Source organism: Ciconia boyciana, chromosome 5, assembly GCF_034638445.1.
Source record: "Ciconia boyciana chromosome 5, ASM3463844v1, whole genome shotgun sequence".
In the NCBI taxonomy this organism is placed as follows: Eukaryota; Metazoa; Chordata; class Aves; order Ciconiiformes; family Ciconiidae; genus Ciconia; species Ciconia boyciana.
Window position 1 is genome coordinate 8,203,653 of NC_132938.1, and position 23,389 is coordinate 8,227,041.

Consider the following 23,389-nt stretch of genomic DNA (forward strand, 5'->3'; position numbering starts at 1 on the left):
ACTGCCAAGGAGAGAGACCTGGCAAAGAGTGAGATCCCCTGAGAATTCGGCCCCTGTCAACTCCTGCTCACACTGACCAGAGAGTCCAAAAGCTGTTCAAAGGAGGGGACATGCATATACATGCTTGGGATGTTCTTACTAAGAACCCATCTCAGAAAATGGCAATGCCATACAGGGATATAACTCTTATGTTGGCCAGGAGTATATATGAAGTAATAATCATCATAAAGAAATCCTCATTCTTCATAGTATTTTATACCTTAATAATTGGAGTTCTGTGCAGAATCATAGGGTTGGTAACCTCCCTCCCTGGAGGCACTTGGAGCTTAAAAAGAAGCAGTGATATTTTAAAAGCTATATGTATGTAAATCAGGCAGAGCACAGGGTGATGTATAGATGTATTCTTTTGTTTAAATAAGTCTCTCTGATTTCACTTAAGTGTCTTCAGCTTTCATGTGCAGTTTTCTTTAATAATAAATGGTTTTCTCTAGAGTTTGAACTGTTGTAATGGAATTAAATAGTCCTTTTATGATAAAATTCATCCAGTGCTTAAATAGTTACCCTTCGGATACCTGTTTAGTGACTGTTGAGTAGAAGGGAAGGTTAGTTCACTTTAGTCCAATAGTTTTTTAAGCAGAAACGATAAAATCTAGGTGGTACTTCCTTGCTTGTACTAGAAAGAAGAATGCTCATGCTGTGTTCCCCCTCTCTAGTGTTTGGATAGTTGTCAGTAATACTTACAGACAGAGCTCTTCTCCTTGAACCATTTGAAACTATTTTTCAGTACAATTGTAGAAGCCTAACTAAATGAAAGTTTGATGTTAATCAGTCTTCCTACCCAACATCAGGTATTCTGCATTTGTAAGCAAGTTAAGGCAAGGTAATTTAGGCAGAATTATCATGGTGATGCACAGGAGGCTGGAAAGTCTGGGCTAAGAGTTATGGTTTGATAACAGTACTGAAATAATCTGTGTGCAGTACAGGGTTCTCCTATACTTCTGCAGTACTGGAAGGTAAAGTATTGCAATCACTTTTACAATGTGAAAACTGAAATTGTGAAATGCAGGAAGACTTTACAGTGTTGCAAAAGATGGTAATTAAAGACTTTAGAATTGCTTTTTAATTTATATACAAGTCAGAAAATGTTTGCCATGATGCTGAATGCTGTGTCAGTTGGAGGGGGGGTGTGTGGCAAAAGATTTCTTGCTTCAGCTTTTTCTCCACTAGCAAAACCGGTGGCAATATTTCTCTAAAATTGCTTATTTACATTCACTCAATTTTATGTGTAAACAAATTATGAGAGAGGCTCTTTGTAACAGCATATTACATCTTAATGCTGTTTTGGGAACTAAGACTGTTTCTGTACGGTCTACAGCCTACGTAACTCTGAATTGCAGAATACCTTCAGAAAACTATTCAGGATTGGGGTCTTAATGGGGATTTTTCTGACTGGAACATGAGATACTTCTTGTAACTGCTAATGCTGCTAACTGGTTCCCATCCATACAAGAAGTGGCAGACAAGTAGTACTCTAGTACTGGCCTGTGTAGAAGAGCTGTGCTGGTTTTGGTGAAGCCAAATAATCCTCTGATATTCTGTTCTTGTATTTCCTTAGTCCTGGCTAATGAAATACACCATGGAGAAGCATCAAAAGTAGGCACCACCAAAAAAGGAAGATAGGAAAGCATCATCAGATTAAAAAAATTTGGGTGACATAAGCATGTGTGGGTTTTTTAAAGGTTTATTGCCTAAATGTATCTTAGTATTTTTCTTCTGTCAATCTGCATGATTAAGACTTCTATTTTTTATTAAATGCAAAAGCTATTTCTTTCCCTACAAATGGATTTCTTAATGCTTTTTTTATATTGTTCCCTAACTTTCTATCTAGTCAGCAGAGAAGAAAATCCTATTTATTGGTGCAATTTAAATGTGATTGTTAGTTCTGAAAGGAACTCTTTTAATTAAAAATGTTCTCCTCTGTTTTCTGGATACATACTGTGTATTTAATAGAGACAGCTGCCAAGCTTTGACTTCTTTTGGCAACTGCAAATCTAATTAGCATTTCTGTACCAAATAGAACCTTTTTATTTTAAATTTGCAAAAGGAATGTAGGAATTCTCTCTTTATTTAAGAGTTTTGTCTGCCTCAGCAGCAACTACAATCTTTTTGCTCACAGTTGAGCATTGCTATACTAATACCTGATGAATAAATGCATATAGTTGGTATTCTCTCACCAGCTTATTGAAATAAAACAAATGCTGCCCTTATGCTTCTTTAAAAAATAAGGATTTGTTTTGTGATGAAGCTTAAACTATAAAAAGCTAGCAAATTAGATGAAACCAGTGATTTGTTGTCTGCCTAGCATATCCAGTCCTTTTTAATGTAGAGGGAAATGTTTTTGTCTTAATTTGGTGGAAAAGTAAATGCTGTTCGTTAAGAGGATGCATAGCTCGAGTAAGCTTGGAGACATGTATGGAGACGTTGTTATTTTTAAGTGAAATTGAATTGGCTTTCCATTCAGCAGCTGTGTGGAAAAATATGCAAGCAAGATAATGAATATGTCTGCATTATATGTCAAATTACTTATACAGATGAGTTACATGGGCAAGAGGCTTTTATGTGGTCCCTTGTCACGCACAGGGGAATAATGCACTTTTTTTTTTTCCACTTGAGTATATCATCAGAAAAACTTCAGCCTACCAAAGAGATTACTCCCCTGTTCTTGTAGGAAAATTTCCAAAATAGAAAAGCACTTTTTGTGGAGTAAGTTGGCATTCTTTCAGTCCATTTGCCAACACATTGATAAAAAGATTATTTTTTTGTTATCCTTAAGGGGATGGGAGGAGTCATTGAAAGTCTGATCTTAATTTTGTTCTATAAACTTGCAGCTACTTTAGCTCTGACCTCAGTCCGACTTACCTGGTTTTGATAATGCTAGAGCTGTGTGAGGCCCTTTATTCTTTTGATGGTATAATGGTTTTGTTGCTGTGGTCATACAATCTATAAAATGTAGTTGCATGTCAACTGCCCTTGATAGATAGAAAGCTGTAGAGAAAAGTTGCAACTTGTGCTGCAATTTAGAAATACGTGGGGCTTGTTCACGTTCTTGTAAATAACCATTCTGACAAACCTAGCGTGACCTGGTCCACTTTTCCAATAGTATTAGACTTTTTGTATTTATAAGGAAAAACTGTCTAATGAAATGTAAGATGTGAATGTGACATGCCTGATGCTACTTCTATTTTTTTATCTTTGTCTCAGGGAGGTATAAATTCTAAGACTAAGTATATTCAGCTGTTCTAACAGCTGAAAATGCCATCTATTTCTGAGAGTGGTTTTGTTCACTAGAGCTACTGTAATATTTGTCATATTCAGCATTTCAGTTGTATAATTTTCAGCATTTTGCTGTGAAGCCTATATAAAAATGAAGTTGTTCAAAATTAGAGTGCATATTAATCAATTTAGTACTGGATTTCTGTTTGTCTGTTGAATTATGGTTTCTCACAGTGTATCTTCTTCAGCAAAGTAGGAACTGTCACAGCATAACATATTTATGCAGCTCTGAAATAACTTCTGGTAGTGCCAATTCAGAATGGATCCTGTTCATATCATTTGGGAACATCTACCTAAGTCTTTTTTTTTTCAGCAGAAATATATGGGGAAAATTCTTTGATACCCTACTGGATCTTAAATTGTATTCAGTTGGGTTTGCATTGATTGGTATGAATGTGTAAAGCTGCTGGGAATTAAAAAGTAGCATAGGCATATTACAGGTTTGCTCCAGGCAAATTTGACACTAGATTGCTGCTTTTTCTTCAAAAACATCTGCTTGTGATAAGCACTTGAGGAATCTCGTGGCCCACCCATTGCCTAACTGTTTTTTAATATAGTAACTTTGTTTTATCACCTCAGTGTTGGATGTTGTAGACAGAACTATTGTAAGCAATTGAAGGTCTGTAGCTTACAACATGAAGCAAGTGAGAGAAAATATATTGGAGACCTCAGACCATTGTAGGACTTTGCTTAAAACTCAATGGTTATAGATGGCTAGGTAAAGTAGATTTAGATTCCCCTCTTTTTTGTAGTTCTTGCTCACTTTAGCAAATGTTATGACATTGTCATGGTCCAATTGACATAGTAGGCCAAGCTTTGAGGAAACCAAGTACAGAAGTTCACACCTGTAAGTGTGAACTGCACTGAAGTGGTCATGGGATCTGGTCACTTTGTGTGCAAAGCTCCTAGGCTTAATGTTTAGTCTTTTTCTTTTTTCCAGTTCTGTTGTGCAAGTAGACTCAAAAATATTGACACTATCTCACTATCAGAACATCTCAGTGCATGGAAATGCAGTCTTTAAAATGTACTGTAATGTCTTTTGGTAAAGTACTATCTTAAAAAACAGAGGTCTCTAGAACAAAGTCTTTTGTATATCTGTATTACAGTTCTGTTGAAGAGTGGATTGCTGTGTAAAGTATCAGTACAATTTCACAAGACCTGCTTTCCTGTTTGTTTTTTAAGGACTTGGTAAATATTGAGATGTTTTTGACTGCTAAAGAAGTGGAAGAGTCATTGGAAAGGCAAGAGACTATGACTTGCTTGGCTTGGTGTCATGATAACAAATCCAGGCTCAGAAAAATGAAGGTATGAAAATGTAGCATGTTCGTGTTTTGCTTAAATTGTTGTCTAAATGTTTTCTAAACTACTTGGATATTTGATGTGGTCAGTTTGCTTTTTTTGTCAATGGTCAATGTGGTCAATTATAGGTCTTGAATGAGGCCTTGTAAAAAAAAAGTAAAGACAGTAAGTGCAAAACTCTTCTTTTAAGAAGGTGTAGGTAGTTGGAGCTAAACTAGCTCACACAAATGCCAGACCTGAAAACTGAGTCATAGGTCATCTTATGGATGCAAGTGTTGTCTCAACAAATTATGCTCAAATAAAAGAATAATAATATTCAGTTGCTTTTAGTGTGATTTACAAATGTCTAAATGCAGAAGTATGTAGTGTCTTGATGCATGTGAACTTACATTTATTCCCAGCAGGAGGCAAAGAATTATATAACTCAGTTTATATATGAAGGTACCTTACGAGTGACATTAATTGGTAAACTTCTGTCCTCAGGCTTAACACTGAGAGAAATTTCATACAGACATTTGTCTTAGTATTTTTTAAGTGTTGTATATAAGCAAATAAAACTTGAGTAAAGAACTAACTTTCTGTGAGAAACTACTGTTGAAATGTTTTGGGTTTGGTTTTGTTTGTGTTTTTTGTTTTGTTTTTCAAAAATAAAAGCAGAGTCTAATCAATAATAAACACAGTAGGTTTTTTCTAGCCACTGAATACCATGACCTGAACATGCTGTATACTTGCTCCTATGCAGTTGGTTTAAATTTCCTTGTCTCTTAAATTCTGCATTTCAAAACATGCTGTAATCTTTTATAGGGCTTGCAGAAATCTGTTTTTAACTGATATTAACCAAAATCCCTGCCTCCCTCAAAGATGTTTGTGTTTTATTTTTTAAACTAAGCGCTTTCTTTAACCAAAAATGTTTGAGTGCACTTAATGATAAGCAAAGAGTGACATTCTCTGTCACTCAGGGGCGCCAAAATGAGAATGAACCGAAGATGGGACGCAAAAGTAAATCGGCCAGTGATTACTCTAAAGAAAATGATGATCTTGTTATGGAAACCATTAAAGGAAAACCAGAATTGGTATGTAAACACTATTGCATAATTATACTGCTAAAAAATCCCCCTTGTGTAATCTTAATATGTTAAGTAATATAAGAAATAAAATCTGAACATCTTGCTCTTTCATCACCAATCTTCAATAAACAATAAATAAGGAAAAATCTTCCCCATCCCTCTTTTTGGAAAACAACAACAACAACAAAATCTATTTCTGCAAGCCCTACTTTTTTTTTTTAACCAAAGCTAAGGCTGTGAGAGATCAGAGTTGGAAGAAGATAAATCACTATGCTTCTTTTTGAAACACAAATAAACATTTCTTCTGTTTCTGGTTGCTTAGCTACTAATCAATGTTAAAGTTCTAAAATCCCAGCCACCACCTTAATGCAAGCCTAATCTAAAAATTAAACTGTATGTTGGTCTGGGAAAGTGTGCAGTCCTATAGTCTTTACAGATGTGAGCTATCTAAACTCTTGTGAATAGCTGCTGTGAAATTGTTTGAAGGTATACAAAGTGGAAATGTATGCATCATCTGATTGTCTAGGACTCTCTTCTTCTGGTTACACTTGTCTGCAGAACCCATACAGCCTTTGGCTTGCAGCTTACTTGAAGATTCATAAAAACAAAACACAAACTTTGAAGGTTGTTTTGGGATGTGGGGTTTTTGCTGTTGAAACACTTTAACAAAATACTGAGCCCTAGGATTTATTATCATTAAAAAGCTTTATCAATTTTTTAGTAGAAATGAACTTGGCTAAAACTCTAAATGAGGGGTTTGTGTAGATTTGAATAACAGCGTATTTTAAAGTAGTCCTGTTTGAGAATTTCAAATAAAGTAGAGAATAAATTTTATTCTTTTGCTGAACATGGGCTTGAGTACAGAAAAATGCATATTTGGAAAATAATTCACTTTCTGTTCCTTAAACAAGTGTATTTAACATATGACAGAATGCATCACTTTTATTTTAAGATTTGAAATGTAAGCCATTTGAACATAAGCAATTGTTGCAATGTGTGCAGTAGTCACCCCAGGCAATTAAGTGATACAAATTTGTAGTTGCTGAAATTCCTATTGAAGTCACTGAGGAATTTTGATATTACTGTGCTGATGGACAATAAACAAAAGGCAACTATTCATTAGAAGCATGGGGGAAGAAAATAAATATTTGCCAAATGGAGCAGGGTAACTGAAGGAATACAGTTCTCCAAGATTCAAAGGACTTTGGGTTTTTGTTGTTTTCTTAAGGTAATAAAACAGTTGACTGTGTCCCTATAAAGAAGCATAGTGACTTGTTCTTTTATGGGGGGACAATCTTTTTCTTTTTAATTCCACATATTCAAAGTTTTTTTATAGATTTTGTGAACTGGTGATGGAATTTGATTTAAAGGGACACTGTCAACTTCATTAGGCTTCAAATTTTACCTTTTTCCAAAAACAGGTAAATGCCACTTGGTTTTCTTGTTTGAGACTTGTTTCCAGCATGGCTTTTAGATGTTTGACAAGAAGAGCGGGATAGAAGTTTGAAGAAAGGGAGGGAGGGGATTGCAGCAACTTAAACTCTGTGCTGGTTTTTGTGTAATATCGGGGACTTTCAAAATAGTGTTCAAAGATTTGTTTCTTCTTTGCAGTCTTCTGGGCAGACCTCTCTTGTCTAAATTATTACATAGCCCCAAACTTCTTTTGAACCTACTACTTCAAATTGTAAAAAAGTAGAAAGAAACCACCTGTTACTCTCACTTGCATCTCAGGTAACAATGCTTTCAGTCATTAGGAAAAAGTTCATCCCTGCTTAATACTGAAGTTTTGAAGGAGGCAAGAGGAGGATGGTTTTGTTTGCTTTTAGGGAATTCTGTGCTGATGTCTTGTCTGTAAAGTCAGCATCTCAACATTTTTTTTGCATGAATGCCTAAAAGCAAGCAAACAAGGTTGCATGTTATTAACACTTTCTTTTTTGTTGTGCACATGTAGTACTTAACATACTGTGCAGTGCAGTTTTGGCACCATCTAAGACCCTGTTTTGTCTTTAATCTCAGAGCTGTCTGGAGTTCAGCCTAAGGATTCAGGAGTTCATTGAACTCATTCGACAGAACAAGAGACTGGATGCTGTGAGGTATGAAATTACGATGCTCACCAAACAATTTCTTAACAAGATGGTATTATGTGTCATTAGAAACATGTGACTACTATTGCAACACCCAGAAGCCCCATTGCTGTAAAGGGTTTTGCTAGTGTTGTGATCAGTCTTTGGTTTTAAGTTGAGGTTGAATTTTTTTTTAAAGGCAAGGTGTCATGCCACAGATGCACCTTTTTAAAAACGTAATGTTGCTGAAACTCTGCATCTTACTCTTCAAAATCAAGGTTTAGAAAATTAATCTGTTTTATAAAACAATTGTATTTTCTGGTGGCATACAATCCAAAGAACATATTTACCCTTAACTAATTTTCAAGAGGTACAGCTAGCTTCCAATAGGAACTCAATGCAGTTTTAATCACAAAAAATATGAAAAGGTTAATGGAACACCCATCTAAAGCTTAACACTTCAATTTTGACTGAATTCTCTTCTGTTTTACTATCTTCATTAAACTTTTTGTTTTACAAGTTATGTTTTAGGCCAGGTTCCCTTTTTGTATTGAATGGATAATTTGGAGTTCTATATTGTCACGTATGTGAGAGTAACGAGCTATGTTATGTTACCCCCTCTCCCTTCCTCTGGCCTCAAATGAAGAAACCAACTCGATATCCTTTTTCATCTCTCTTGAACTAGTTCAGTGGGGACTACTTTGGGAAGAAAGTAACACTGCCCAAGGTGGTGTGAATCAGTAACAGAACTAGTCAGACCTAATCACTGCCTGACTTCAATCACAAGACAGTCCTTCTGGCAATACTTATAATATCAGGACATGAAGCAATTTATGCTTTTAAGTTAGCGGTCCTGATTTACAGTGTTGGAATAATGTTCCAGGATAACGCAGGAAACCAGTTCTGCTGAAATGAGTGGAATTTTCATATTGGGACTATAAAATGTGTTGATAATTCTGATAAGCAGTGATCTTGCCAGCACCACAAAGTATGGTGAAGGTGGCAGAGCTACTGGAGTTTACACATGGACAAGGGAGAGAGGAAATCACAGCAGGTTCTGTTTTGTAAGAATATTTAAACCTAGGGAAAGGTGACAAGTTTTATGGCCAGACTTGAAGCTTTGCTGAAACATTCTGGTGATAACACTGTTGCCACTTAACATTTCTGATAAGTTTTGTGTTAAGGAAGTTGCAAGTCTTACTGCCTCTAAAACTGTACTAGGTACTCCAGAAATTGAAACCAGCAGGAGGCTTGTATTTGTGGCAAAGCTGCTTTTTCATCACAGGAGCACAGCATAGAGCCATAGAAAACATAAAGTATCGTAACATAAGCACAGACTGCAAGCATTCTAGTGCATTCCCAAGTTTTACATGTAGAAACTCTTCTGCAGGGCAAACCATGTAACTTCTCTTGAATAGAATGGGTGAGAGACTTAGTTGTTTAAAAACAAGAATAAAGGAAAAGGTAGTGCAAGTATGTGGAAAGGCCAGTCTAATACTACCACCACCCCCAAAGTTACTCACCTGAAGTTTTAGCATTAGTTCTGGTTGTTATTTCTAACTTCATTCAGATGTGTTGCTTGCTTTGAGCTAACTCATATCATTCCTGCTTTTCCCTACTTGCACCTAACTCATCAGTGTTTTGGTCCCAGCCAATGCCAATATGCAATCTGATAAACTCCAGATAATTTTAATGTTAATAATTAAAAAAACCCCAACCCTGCATGCTAGCATTTAGATATGTGTACTTAGCCTTTGATAGAGTTCTCAAATCCTAAGGAATTGTCAGGTACATATGAAAAGTGTGAAAGACACTCAACTACGTTATCTGTCTTCTGAAGCCCATGGTGCTCTTTATATCCAGTGAATACTGTGCCTTTAGCTTTATTCTCTGCTAAGTTTGCTTCTTTGCCAAATGTGCAGTCATGCATCTTAACAATGAGTAGTCCATGCTCTAAAAACTATTTTCTTTGAGCTACAGCTTCCTTATGTAGCTTAGAAACCAGAGGGCTGAAATAAGGAGATAGGCTGAGAACTGGGACAAAGTAGATAAGGTCATTCTGTATCTTATTGTTGTTACTAGATATTTGTTTCCCTCTGATCCTTTTTCCACATCAGAACTGGTAAAATTTGCAAGTTGTCAACCCTTAAGAGGACCCAGTACTCTTGGTGTGGAATAACTTGTACTATCATAGCCTCTGAGGTTTAAAATTTACAGCTCCTATCTACATTGCAAATAGGCATCCATATTGAATGTTGTTAGGGGTGAAGCATGTATATTCCATATACCTATTAAAATTCAGCATTGACATATATTTTATACTCAGCAGTTGTAACTTGCCAGTCATAACAATGCTGCTTTAACTTCATAATGTCTTGTAAAATGAAAAGGAGCTACATAAGTCCTTCTATATCTTAATTCACTCCTTTTTTTTTTTTTAACAGGGTGAATTTTGATAATTTTGTATGTTCAGAGTTCAATGCCTCAATGCTTTCCTTAAATAATGGGGCTTTAAAATGTTAGTTTCTACCATTTCATTCTACTTTGCTTCAAAATAAACATGTAATGAATAAGGGAATATATTTTGGGAAGGTGTAGTGTAAATCTCATTGCAACTGTTTGCTAGAAGCAACTTGTGTTTTTATTAGCTTGCTTCTGTTAAGTGCCTGCAGCAGGATTCTTTCAGTATTGTGTCCGTGGTGCAATAAATAGGTCAGGCATCCATTAGAAAGCAGAGAAAGAGGCTGTTTACCAAGTAGTTTCCTGTACGAGTGGAACTCGGTGAACTTACATTTTGTTGAAACGCAGCTGGTGTTTAAATAAGTTTGAAAGCTTTGCTTACTGCCTGCTGAGAACCTCTAAAGTGATATACTGCTTTTAGGTTAAAATTGATGTGAGCTTTAAAATTATACATCTTATTAAAGAAGTGTTTGAATGTCTGTAGCTTTTTAGAGTATGAGGACAAATGGACCTTCCTCTAAGGTAGCTTATCAGAGTAGTCTTGAAAGTGCAAGTTTCAAGAATGTACAAAAACTTTCTTGAATACAAAGAGTAAATCTCTTAAGCTTAAGTACATCACAAAGTTTTTTGCCTGATATCGTCAGACTTTAACTCCCACAGTCTCTTTAGGGTGTTTTTTTTGTAAAGCTCATACTTATTACAGTAACAATGAATGACTGATGACACTAATTTCACACTTTTGGGGTTCTCACTAATTTCCTTCTGGGAAATCTGACAGCATTCTGCTACTTTGCTCTTACAAGATGCTAGAGATACACAGAGTTCTTAGTTAAAAGCTTAACAAAACACCCTGTGCCCTTCTTGTTCTTGGGATATAAAGGACAAAAGGAGTAAATAAAAATAGCTGATGACGTGCAGAGTTAGAAGAAAGTGGCCACAGTCTATTCATTTTAGCAAACTTCTCTCCTACAAGGGTGAATAAACACAGTTTGTTCCTTTATTTTTATTATGAGGTGGGGTGGGGTCGAACAGGTGTATAAAAATAATAAAGCTTTTGAGCACTTTGAGTATAAATTTTGCTAGTAGTCATAATGGTCTCTAAGATAAAGGCATTCAGGCATCAGTCAGAAAGACTGAGCAGAAGGAACAAGTCCTTTCTTGATAACACTATGCTTGTGTTCAGTTTTTGCTACTTCCTGATAAGTATGTTCCTTCTTGTATTCAGGCATATGTAGATATACACATACACACTGTATAGCTTATACTCTTTTAACAACTTAATGTCCCCTTAGTAGACAGTAAACTGTAAATCTTCAAGTCTTCATAAATATCCTTTCATTCTTGGATTTGTCAAGTACAATGTATCTGCTGTGCCTGTGCGGGCTAGAGGAACAGCTATTTCAAACAAAAGACGATGGACTTTGTCCCCACAGAGTTTACAGAATTGTTCTGGGATTTGAAAAACTAATTTTTCTACCTATTACTTTGATCTGTCATAAAAATTTAGTTAGTGGTTTCAGTGATGGTCCACTGGTCATGATTTAAAAAAATAATTTAAAAAAAAAAATGAGCCCCCTGCCTTAGCTATACTGACTAGTGTGTGCTAATGGTGGTAAAAACATTGTAAGTAAGCATTGTAAGGTTCATATCTACCTCCAAGAGCTTAATGTTTGCACAAGGAGATGGAAATAGCTGAACGAAAAGGGAAGGGGTCAATAATGGCACGAGGGCAAATAAGGTGTTATTTAAATGTTGTGTGTTCGTGAGTACTCACATAGTACTGTTTCTTGCTTCCCAATCTAAAAAAGACTTTAGAGCGCTATGAGTTAACAAACTTGCTTCTCTTTTAAAGGATATCTTCCTTAATTTTAATTTTCAGTGCTGGCACTCAGAGGATGAAGTTCAGACATTAGCATAGCAGGCTTTGTGGAAAACTTCCTTGTTTTCTTAAGGGGCACAGGCAGAAGGGAAAGTCAGGAGATGAAGACTAACAGAAGGTCACTTGCCAGAAGGAATTAGGTTCTCTCTTGAACCCAAAATGGCCACCACATCCCAACATGTTCAGTACTTTGCAAATGATGGAAGTGTTGGATTGCTGAGCCCTTCTCCTTTGAATGGCTAGCACACACATAGTGATTATGTATCATGCATACACAAAACAGTGTTAATTCTAGCTCTTCTTGAACACGTACAGTAAGTGTGGCCAGTATTTACCTGTTGCAGCTCAGGGCCTTCCTATAAGCAAGGGGAATGTATTGTTGAAATGCTGTCTGTGAGAACAAATTGTCAAGGCCTGACGGGGAGTAGGACCACAATACTAATGAGGCTGGTGCAAAACTGAAGTACCACTTCTGTTTTACCATCACAGAACACAAGTGCACAGTGATCAGTTCTTTTAAGATGATTTTTTTTCTCCCTCATGCATGCACACACAGTAACTTAGCTTAACTGGTAGGTCTGAATTTTTTGCTTTGCCTAAGCTTTCTTTTAAATAGCTATCGCTTTCATCTGCAGCTCTGCACTAGTACTCTTTTTAGCTTTCTTCCAGTTTGTCCAGGCTGCCTAGTCTCTTCTCTCAAGCCATGGGTTTTGTACTTCTGCTCTCATAACAGTAATCACCTGGAGAACAATATTTACATTCCTGAATTGCTCACCCAAAATAGGAAGTTGGGTGGAAACAGTCTGTCCTACATAACTTCCATTGCTTCCTGGTTTGGGTGGGAGAGGAAGTAGGAGTACGGAAACACTGCTAAAGAGACTGTTCTCATGGTATTGATGACCTAAGTGTAGTTAGTGGAACACAGAATTGGAAAAAAAAAAAAAACTTATCTAGATTATTTATTTTTTTCAGTTCAACCCATTAAATGGGCAATTGGAAAATACTGTATATTCCTAAAAGTAATTTGTAACTTCAAATAGATTTTAACAAGACTTTTTAAAAGTTAAAAAGAGCAAACAGAGTACTTCAGAGATGACTTGGTATCTTCCCCATAGTACAAACTGTGGAGAAAATAAGGCATAGAGAAGACTTTTCTACACTTACACAATGCTAGAAATTCAATAGCGTGCTGATTTGTACTTAGTCTACTATGGAACATCTGTGCACCACTGGAAACAGGAGCTTTAGCAGAAATGCTGAACTAGTCATCCGGCATAAAGGCTGGAGGGGTTTCCTGCACACTTAAACTTCAACTTGAAAATTTATCATCTTGGGAAGACTAGATAGGGGAGGCTTTCATACAGTGTTTTAAAGTAGTTGACTATCCTTATAATCTGATAATAATTCTCTGGTTTCTTAGTATTAATTTCCTGAAAAATATTAAAGCTTTTATTTTTGCTTTAAATGCATTTCTGGTAATTCTGTCACTTCTTTCAAATATCCAGGTTTTGAGCTTTGCGTGTATCTCTTATAATCAGTACGTGTTTTACAAGTACAAAAACTTGTACTGAAGTTCTATTTAATTTTTTATTTCCTTGACAAAAAAATTTGCTCTTAACAAGGTGTTTTCTACTACATTACCCTGCAATTTCTTGTAGTCTGCACAGAAAGTCATATTGCCTTCTAGCCTATACAAAAAAAAAATCATCTATTCAAAAGTAAATGTTCTCTCAAATGTCAGTATAAACAAAGTAGATATTTGAATGCTCTTGATGTTTAATGGTTTGGAATAGCTGATTATCAGACTGCGTTTATCTCACTTGCGAGTGTATGCCAAAGGAGTAAGCGTGATACATTGAGCTTGCATAAGCAGAGACATTTCTTCTCATAATCATGGATCTGTCATTCTAGCTGTAGGTGAGGTAAGACTTCATGCTACAGTAAGAAATTCTGATTTCTAAGAAATTACAGTGTAAATACTAATTCTTAAGTCATTCTTGCATTCACATTTGCAGGATGTATTTTTTTTCAAGCCCTTTAAATGCATCACCTTTTGGAGTTCATGTATTGAGAGCAGAATCTAGAGTTTTTATCTGAAACCTTACATAATTATGTACATCTAATTGATTTAGAAACAAGGCTATCTAATAAAGCTATAAATTCTGTATTTCAGACATGCAAGAAAGCATTTCAGTCAGGCTGAGGGAAGCCAGCTGGATGAGGTTCGACAAGTGATGGGAATGTTGGCCTTTCCTTCAGACACTCATATCTCCCCCTATAAGGTAACATTATGTTTGAAATTCAGTGGTACAGCAGAATAGTAAAATACGTGTTGCAGTTCTTTTTCCTTACAGGAAAAAGCACTGATAATCTGAAGACCAAATGTTGTTCTAATTTTACTTTCTAAAATCCACCTTTATAATAGTCCTTCATTTTTAATAACCAGCCCTTGCCTGTAGATTAATCCAAGTAGTATTTGTATTGTTGCAGTTGGATATTAATAGTAATGGACAGATTCCCACTGAGCTAGGCTTACCACAAACCCAGCACTAAAGATCTGTGGGACTAGAAGCATGATATGCAAATATACAGCAAGAGACAGAAGATGGGGAAGTACAAATTAAAACAGGAGAGTTTTGTTCAGCATACTAGGCTGTGGCCTTAAGAGACTAGCAGCAGTTCTTAATTCTGCTTCTCAAACTACTGTTCTTGTGGTGGTTGGGATGAAGAAAGGCAAGATGATTTGAATGATCTGAAAGCAGTATTTTTGATGCTTAAAAGTAAGTGTTCATTTATTTGGATTATACAATGTAGTGGTAATATCTACATCTAAATTTCAATCAAGCAAAATTCATAGGTAGTTACTGTTTCTACACATTTTGAATTTGTTCTGTGGTCATGTGCTAATTCACTTTTTTTAACTTGGCATTGGAAGCAGAAGGTAGATGAGTTGAGCTGGCAAAGCAAGACAAGAATCCTGTGAAATGCCAAGCCAATATGTGGCAATGCCAGTATGAACATCTTTTTTAAAGACTTGATGATGAAATCAACAGTTTAACAAAAACACAAAAAAAAAACCCAAACCAACAACCCACAGAATTAATGTGAATTTCTTTGCTAATCCTGGAGTCCTAGAAGGATCCTGGTATTTTGGATTCTACATTTGATGTGAGTTACAAGCATAAATGATAGATGTGTTAGAAGACTGGGTGTAAGACAGAGCTTGTCATTGTTTTAGTAGTTAGAAAGAAATAGGCAGGAAATAAATATCCTGTATTTTGTTCTAAGGGCTAGTTTGGACAGAATGTCTCAAAGAGGGAGAGCAAGGAGAAAAGCTAGTATTGTTTCACGTACAATTGTGCAATTGGAACAAATTCCCTACTACTTTTTCTGGATTTGACAAAACATTCTAGTTTATGGAAGCTATGTTTTGCATCCTCTAATAATTACCTAGATAAACAGAATCATGGAGTGCACGCTTGTTTGGAGATACCTTTAACATGTTGACTAGGAGTTCTGTGCATAAATGGCTTCTTAAAATGTCTTTAAAGTTACTTTTAAATCTGTGAGAAAATTTGTCAGATCATAATATCTCTAATCAGTTTATTTTTATTAATCCAAGGGAATAAGCATCTTCCATAACCAACGAATACAACTTTCTCCAGCTTGCTGTCCTATTTTTCAGGACCTCAAGGAAAACATATTTAATGTTGTGGCAAAACAAGCTATTTTCTTTTGATATCCTTTGAACAAGCTTGTGTAGCTGTGGCTGGAATTATTCCAACTGGACATGTAGTAAGCTGCTACTTTTGTGTCCCATCACCTAGGCCCTTAATACTAAGCTTTTCTTAATCATTAGTAGTACTTTATCTCTTTATTACGGATCTGTTGTAGGCTCTGTCTGTTACCTCTTCTCAAGAATTGCCTTAAGGTCAGAACAAAAGCTTCATCCTGGAACTCGGGGAGCGTTCTGGCCTTAAATGGGGCAGGTGATAGAACAAACAGACATGCAGTCTGGTGGCAGAAATGGTGCTCTTGGATAAAAGTTCTCAGGCCAGTCTGATCTTCTTGAGGTGGGGGAATTCCAAGGTACAGGCTACAACAAAAGGTAATGCTGGAGTCCCTCCTCCTCCAGTGTCTCTACTTGAATGAACAGGGAACTGAGGAGAGGTAGAGTGGGCCAAGGTGGTACAGAGCAAAGCATAAAGACTAGTGTCTACATTATGGTAAAATCACTGCCTAGTAATTTTGGTATAACATGTTTTGAATTTGTTGCTGCTATTCAGTTTATTGTCCGTCACTAGTCTTTGATTTTCTGTAAAAGCCTGTTTTATGAACTAAACATACTAAAATATATCATTGTTTCTCCTAGTTGCCTCAAAGTGTAGCATGCACAGTTGATAATATGAACTTAATTCTAGGATAAACAAACGTTGTCACTTCTCGTGACCAAAATGCAGGTAATGGATACAAAGGAGAAGGGGTGCTAGAAGAAAGGATTAGGTGCTTTTTGCCTGTATATATAACACAACAAGTATATTTTCAAAGGGTCTTCACTTCTTACATGACTCTCACAGCATTACTTTTAGGATTCAATATATCCTTGACCTGTGGGTTTAGTTCTTGCTTCCATGAAAAAGACATCCCTACTTTTAACTACTGTTCCATTTTTTAGGTAACCCACAGCATTACAATATATAGTAAAGAATTTTGTCCTTAAATGCATAGCTTAGCTAAGCTTTCTCTAACCTGCAGTTGTGGCAGCTCTTCAAATTAAAACCTTTTTTCTCCTCAGAACTGATATGAAATTCTGTAAACATTATGTATTACAAAGAGGTATCAGCAGAATTGGCCTGACATGAGGTAAAAAAACACTTCTGACTTTTCGATGTTAATGGTTCAGAGGCTATAGAGCAAACATTCCCCAATACTAATGTTGCTTCATAAGTAGACCAGCATTCTAGAAAACAAAATGCAAGAAATAGCCTTACCAGGGTTTACATATCTTAATTAGAACTTTTGGTAGATGACAGAGGGAGATTGAATATTGTTATGCCAACTATTTTAAGTAATACTTGATTTAAATCATATTTCTAATAAAGTAATGTTAAAAGGTACTTTCTAAACAAGTACATTCATACTGTGCATTAGCATGTATGCTTTTATTTTGTGATGGATTCAGTCTAGTGCATTTTGCACAACTTACTACTCCCAGGCTTTTCCCCTCCGGGACAATTAGATTGAAAACAACTTATAGTTTTGTTGTTTTTTAACAGGATCTCTTGGACCCTGCTCGATGGAGAATGCTGATCCAACAGTTTAGATATGATAACTACAGACTACATCAGCTGGGAAACAATTCTGTTTTTACTATAACACTCCAGGCAGGCCTTTCAGCTATAAAAACACCGTATCCTTTAATGCAGATACTACTGTCGAGTGCAAAAAAGCGTTGTGGGTTTTTCATTCTGTGGATGCTTTTCCAAGAGCTGAAAGAGGAAATGTGACACAACTAGTTTTGCTCATGAGTTGTTTAAATGGAGTATGAATTGGTCTCTCTATTAAATTAAGGGGATATTATAATAAATGGCATTATGACTTGGAGGAAAAAAAAGCAAGCCCAAAGCAAAATTTTAAGGTGAAATCTACATTGTGTTTGCATACTAGGCTATCTTTCCATGTGTCTTAAGTTAGTGAATATATCTACAAAAGTTAGTGAGCTGGGTCAGAATTATTATTCTTTTAAGCACTTACAGACTAATTTACCCTGTCTGTTTTTATGTGAATATTCAAATATATCCTGCATCTTTTGAAACCGAGCTGGATTTGCTGCACACTATGGGTTGTTAGAGAAGGACTGGTGCTACTAAAGTGTTCTACAGCAGAAACCTTACCTGTAGAGGGTGCCAGACACTTGTTGCTCACTCTTATTCCTTGAAACAAAGCAAGCACTTGATTCTTAATATGTACAGATTAAATTTGAATTAAATGGTCCTGTATATTCTATAACCTAGGCTGTGTTTGCACAGTTTACCATCTTTTTTCCAATACATGTCATTAACTAATTGTTGTTGCATTCTGTGGTGGTTGTTCCTTAACTTTCTGTTAAACAGACAGTGTTATAAAGAGGATGGGAGCTCAAAAAACCCAGACTGCCCTGTGTGTAGCAAATCCCTGAACAAGCTGGCTCAGCCTCTGCCTATGGCACACTGTGCCAACTCCCGACTAGTCTGCAAGATTTCGGGGGATGTAATGAACGAAAATAATCCTCCTATGATGTTACCAAATGGATATGTCTATGGATACAATGTGAGTGTTGAAATCAATGACTTCTGGAAGTCTAAAAGAGCAGTGGTTATCATAACTTTCTATATCAAAATAAGAGCTTATAAACTCAGTCGGAAAGCTAGAAGTATCTTCTATAATAACAGAAGAAAAGTAACTTCTTGCAGGAATTTTTAAAGGACTGTATGTGATTTAATTGGTCTTTAAAGAAGCTAATGTCTGATTGAATGTATGAATTTATAATGTGAAATCAAACGGCATTGGAAATCTTTCCCTCTGGAGAGCGATAATGTAGAATGAGTAACTTTTGTGGGCAAAGATATTTTGACCTCAGACTATAACAAAGTTTATTTACTAAACAGTTAAACAATACTTTGAATTACTATTGTGAATATTATCTTTTGATTTCACTCTTTTTCAGTCTCTGCTTTCTATTCGTCAAGATGACAAAGTAATTTGCCCAAGAACCAAAGAAGTCTTCAACTTCTCACAAGCTGAGAAAGTCTACATCATGTAGGTCCATAAAACACATGATGAAGTGCCGCTGGAATTTTGACACAGTGTATATTGGCAGACCCTGTAAAGGGGAGGGCCTTAATGTGTGGCAAAGAAGCAAAACCTGCCACCTTGGGGATCAGACCTGTCGGTGGCATTATTGTTTCTTGCGACCAAAGATCAATGAGCAACAATAAACACTCTTTAAAAAAAACAAAAAGAGAGGAATTATGACTTAAGTTTGTACTTGAATAAAAACAAAAACAAATTTTGATTGTTAAGGTTTTGTAACATAAGGTCAAAAATTGGACTCTTCTCAAAAGTACTTTCATCTTCTAAAGGATAACTTTCTTTAAAGATGGACACTTGCACTGGGGGAAAAGTTACAACAGATTTGAAATTAAATCCATTTTTCTTCCCTCTTTTTCACAATTGTCCAAGACCCTTTTGTTATCAAAGATTTCAGTACTACCAATATGTTCTCCTCTAAGCTCCTCTTTGCCTTCTTTATGATCCTCTCGTGAAGTAATCCTGAACATGAATTATGTAACTTATTTCCATGGGAAGATGTTGATGTCTTTGACACAAGACTGGCTTCTCTGGAGGATCAACTAGGGACTGGTTTGAAGGAGTATGAAGTCTTTTTCCAAACCCAAATATTTTAAGGAGGTTGCATAAGTATCAAGAGGAACTGAGAACATTTCAGGCAAAATCTAATGCTTGTTTAAATGTTCTTTTTCCAGTCTACCATAGTGTTAAAGTCCTTCTAAAGTTATTAGTTATGTGCATAGGGTTCAATATGAAATCATTAGTGCTACTGCCTTATTTCTTGCTTTGAGAATGTACTCACATGAAAATGAGCTGGTATTCTTAAGTGTTGGGCAAAGTTTCTGAAGATGCCTTGCAGGATGATTACATAATTTTAGGGTCTAAATAGTATTCATTACTGAAACTAATAGTTCAATTTTAACAACTACAGAACACATCCTTATGACTTTTCAAAAGAATTAAACCATTGTAGTTTAAACAAAACCATATTGTAGAGGTTTGTATTTAGCGCTTATTTTTGCATGTTGATGTTGATTAGCTAATAAAAGATTGTAAATGTAAAACATGTTAATAAAAATTGTTTTCCATTTCTTGATTATATGAAAGTAGAAAGCTGCTTTGTATTCAAATGTAAAAAACAAAAATTTAACTCTTTTATAAGGGTCTCTCTTGAAAGGAGTGCAACTTCCAAGTGTTGTTGTTTAGTGTTCTGCAAGATTTAAAAAAAAAAAAAAATCACCCAAACCACCCCACCACAACCATAAACATTGTTCTTCAGAGCATTGGTTTAAACTCTTCATATTTTAACTGTACACTCCAGTCTACATTCCTGTCCATTTTTTTCTGTTGCTTCCTGGAAGACTGCCTAATGTCCTGGAGACTTTCTGTTAAAGAAATTCTGTGGGAGATGCTAGGTGTGAGGTTTTGATACCTGACCCAGTGCTTTAAAGAAGGCTAACACAGAATGCTGGAGGGACCACACCTTCTATTCCTGCTCAACACTTAGAGATTACAGAGATATAAGCTGACTGTATCAGCCGCTCTGAAACTGTAAATACAGTGGGATTTCCAGTGAGGTATGTCTGAAAAGGTTCTCTTTTCAGTAAGCATATGTTATTGATGCTTCTGGAGAGGTATATCTGGAACACTGCAGAGCTGCCAGCTTGGCAGAGACCGGTGTTCCTGCACTGAGTGCTGGAAGGGCCAGTTTCCCTCAGCATTTTCTGAAGTGGCAGATTTAGCGGTTCCTTAGAACAAAAGCGATGTGCCAAGAGAAGGTGGAGGCAGATAATGAGAGAACTTGCATCAGTAACTGGAGTAATGGGCTCTCAGTTAAGCAGTAACTGATCTCTTCTTTCCTCATGGGGCAAGACTTGAAGCATCATCGGCTCAAAAGGAAGAGGACATCACCCTGGGGAGCAGTGTTGCTGAAACCCAAGTGGAAAAGCATCTGTTTTTCTTTGGCAGACTTCACAGCAGAAGGGCAAGGATAACTTTGAGGATGGCAATCTCGCTTTTCCCTACTTTACAGAAACACATAAAAGGCCAAAGCAGGGAGGAAGGGGTAGATTTCTTACCAGCCCTGAAGAAATGTGTGGTAACTGCACAACAATTGTAGGGCATAGAAATTGTTGCCTTTGCTTCTCTAAGTACTGCTTAGAGCTGTGGTTTCCTGAGATTTCCCCCCTTTTTGCTTTCTGTGGCCTAAGCAGGGTGGTGGAGAAATCCACACTCCCAAAAAGCCTAGTTTGGGGAGGGGGAGGAGGAGAGCAGCTGTTCTATGACAGGAGAGCCCCTGTTTATGGGAAGTGTCATTTCAGAGGGCCGGGTGCCAACATGAGGTCTGTGTCTCTGATGGTGTGTTAGAGAGAAGGTGCTCCAGGAGCCGAGGAGAGCTTCAGCTCCTTGTTAGCCATGATTGCTCACTTCAGAAGTCTGCAGTCGAACAACCTATTCCGACTACCGTGAGCCCTGTTTGATACAGGCAGTTGTAGCCTCCTGGCTGACCCCTGCGGACCGTGTCCAGTATGTGCACCTATAGGCTGGCTTTCATTCTCAAGCTTGCTCTGGTGTGGCTTTAGAAACCTTCCAGTTTATGAGGGTCAGAAAGAGTGGCAGGGATGGTGCAGCTTGGAGTTCTGGTTTGCGTTCCCTGACTGCTTTCTGCAGCCTTGAGCTCAGAACCCAGCAGAGGTGTCAGTTTGTAGCTCGTATCACAGGTGGCTTCAGACATCAGACCAAGAGCAATGTGTGACTCGTAGTAAGTGTAAACTTATTGCCTGCAAACACTATTTTAATAACTGTTCCCTCACGGCATTGATTCCTGCCTGTGGGTGTGCTGAGAGGAGGACTTTGAGAGTACGGTTTGTGTAACACTGGTGGAGGCGGGGCAGTGTTGCAGAGGCGCTCCTCAACAGTTGAAAGTTTGGGTAACGATCTTGTTCAACCTGTCTCATTCTAGCAATATCTTGCATAGCAGTAAGATCGTAAAATATAGGATGGGGAATCAGTTATACAACCTGACTGTAACCAGATGTGGAGACTTCAACAAATACAATCATAACCTTCTATACAGAAACCAAGTCTTCTCTGCAAATTGTACGTCGTGTCGTGTCGTGTTACCAGCAATGCCCATGGTTCATATCAATCAAAAAGTGGCCATCAGCTACTGTAGATGAGATTCCCAGTCTTTTTTACGGATAACCTGCATCATTTAAATGCCTGGCAGTGTGCTGAGATGGAAGACAAAAGACAACCCACTTATTTCCTTAAGGGTACAAGTTGCTGCCCGTACAATGAAGGACATCCTCTTGAAATGGAAGAGGCTGATTAGTAAAGTGAAGGCTATCTCCTCTCAAGATCTGGCTGAGCTTTAAGTGAACAATATCCTTTACTGTGATGTTTTTTCAGTCTTGACAAGCAATTTAACAAAATGAGACTTGAGGCTCCGGATTTTGGTTATGGTGTTCCTGTTTGAAGGCAACAGTTTGTCCCAGTTGGGGTCAGGACAGTTTCCTCTGATTTCCACAGTTAGACGGAGGTTGAGAATTGCCTTAATCTTTCCTTCTGTTTGTTGTGGTCCAAACCCCTAGTCTGAGTGCTGAAGATTCTCCAATATTGCAAAAGGAGAGAGGTATTGCTAACTGTTCGTATTGGTAACCGTTCACGATGCCAGGGGCTTCTTCGATACCTGTTTCAGCTTGAAGTGTTCCGTTATCTACCAGGATGAGAAGGGTTCAAGACGCTGAGATGGCAACACTTGGTAGGTAGGAAGTAGGGAAGCTGATACTATGTTCAGGCAAAACATTTTGCAGGAAGCTTTAAAGACTGATGGGCTGGTATGGGTGGGGGTTTTTTTATATTATAAGCATGTCCTTTCCTACTCATTAATAAGATTACTTCTTGGAAAAAAAAGATTATTTGGGAGAGGAAGAATGAGAAAATTACATACAGCTGGTAACCTGCCAAAAGGAAGCCTTGGAACATTCTTAATAGACCACTGTTTGGAAAAAAAGTAATACTTCGGCTTTCTTTTTTTTTCTTCGGGTAGCCTGAGCAGAGTGTGTTGGGAGACACACTAAGCGCTTTATCAGGACGTGCTTTGAGACCCATGACTACACTGTGATCTTGTGCACTCGCATCTCCTGTAGCACGATATAGAGGTCACTTGGTGTAACAAAATCAGTCTTCAAACCTCTTCCGTCCTGTTTTTCCATGTTCTGTAATGAGGTATCAGATTCTGCTCAGCATGTTGTTTCTTCGTGCCGGGCCCTGAAGTCTGCAGCACGGTTAACACTGTCCCCGCGGCAGGCTAATGGGCCTTTTTGGTTTCCCTGTTCAGTCTTGTACTCCTTAGGCCAGGGTTTTTGGTTGTATTCTCCAGCATACTCCACCCTGAGGGCTATTTTTACCTGGCTCTGAGCAGTGATTTTTCTGTGACGTGACTTTCTGGCATTCGG

General features: G+C 37.2%; 1 protein-coding gene across 4 annotated transcripts in view; it reads left to right on the forward strand.

The window, feature by feature from the left end:
- Positions 1-19,987, forward strand: part of MAEA (macrophage erythroblast attacher, E3 ubiquitin ligase) — a 52,688-nt gene extending 32,701 nt beyond the window's left edge. For 2 of the 4 annotated variants that reach the window (XM_072862803.1, XM_072862802.1), the window contains exons 4-10: positions 4,516-4,638; positions 5,592-5,705; positions 7,716-7,792; positions 14,275-14,383; positions 17,378-17,511; positions 18,215-18,410; positions 18,808-19,987. In XM_072862803.1, the coding sequence (XP_072718904.1) occupies positions 4,516-4,638; positions 5,592-5,705; positions 7,716-7,792; positions 14,275-14,383; positions 17,378-17,511; positions 18,215-18,410; positions 18,808-18,903 (849 nt within the window). In that variant the 3' untranslated portion in view covers positions 18,904-19,987. The remainder of the gene's footprint in view (positions 1-4,515; positions 4,639-5,591; positions 5,706-7,715; positions 7,793-14,274; positions 14,384-17,377; positions 17,512-18,214; positions 18,411-18,807) is intronic. The other 2 variants (XM_072862805.1, XM_072862804.1) reach the window with 2 other exon arrangements.
- The last annotated feature ends 3,402 nt before the right edge of the window (positions 19,988-23,389 follow it).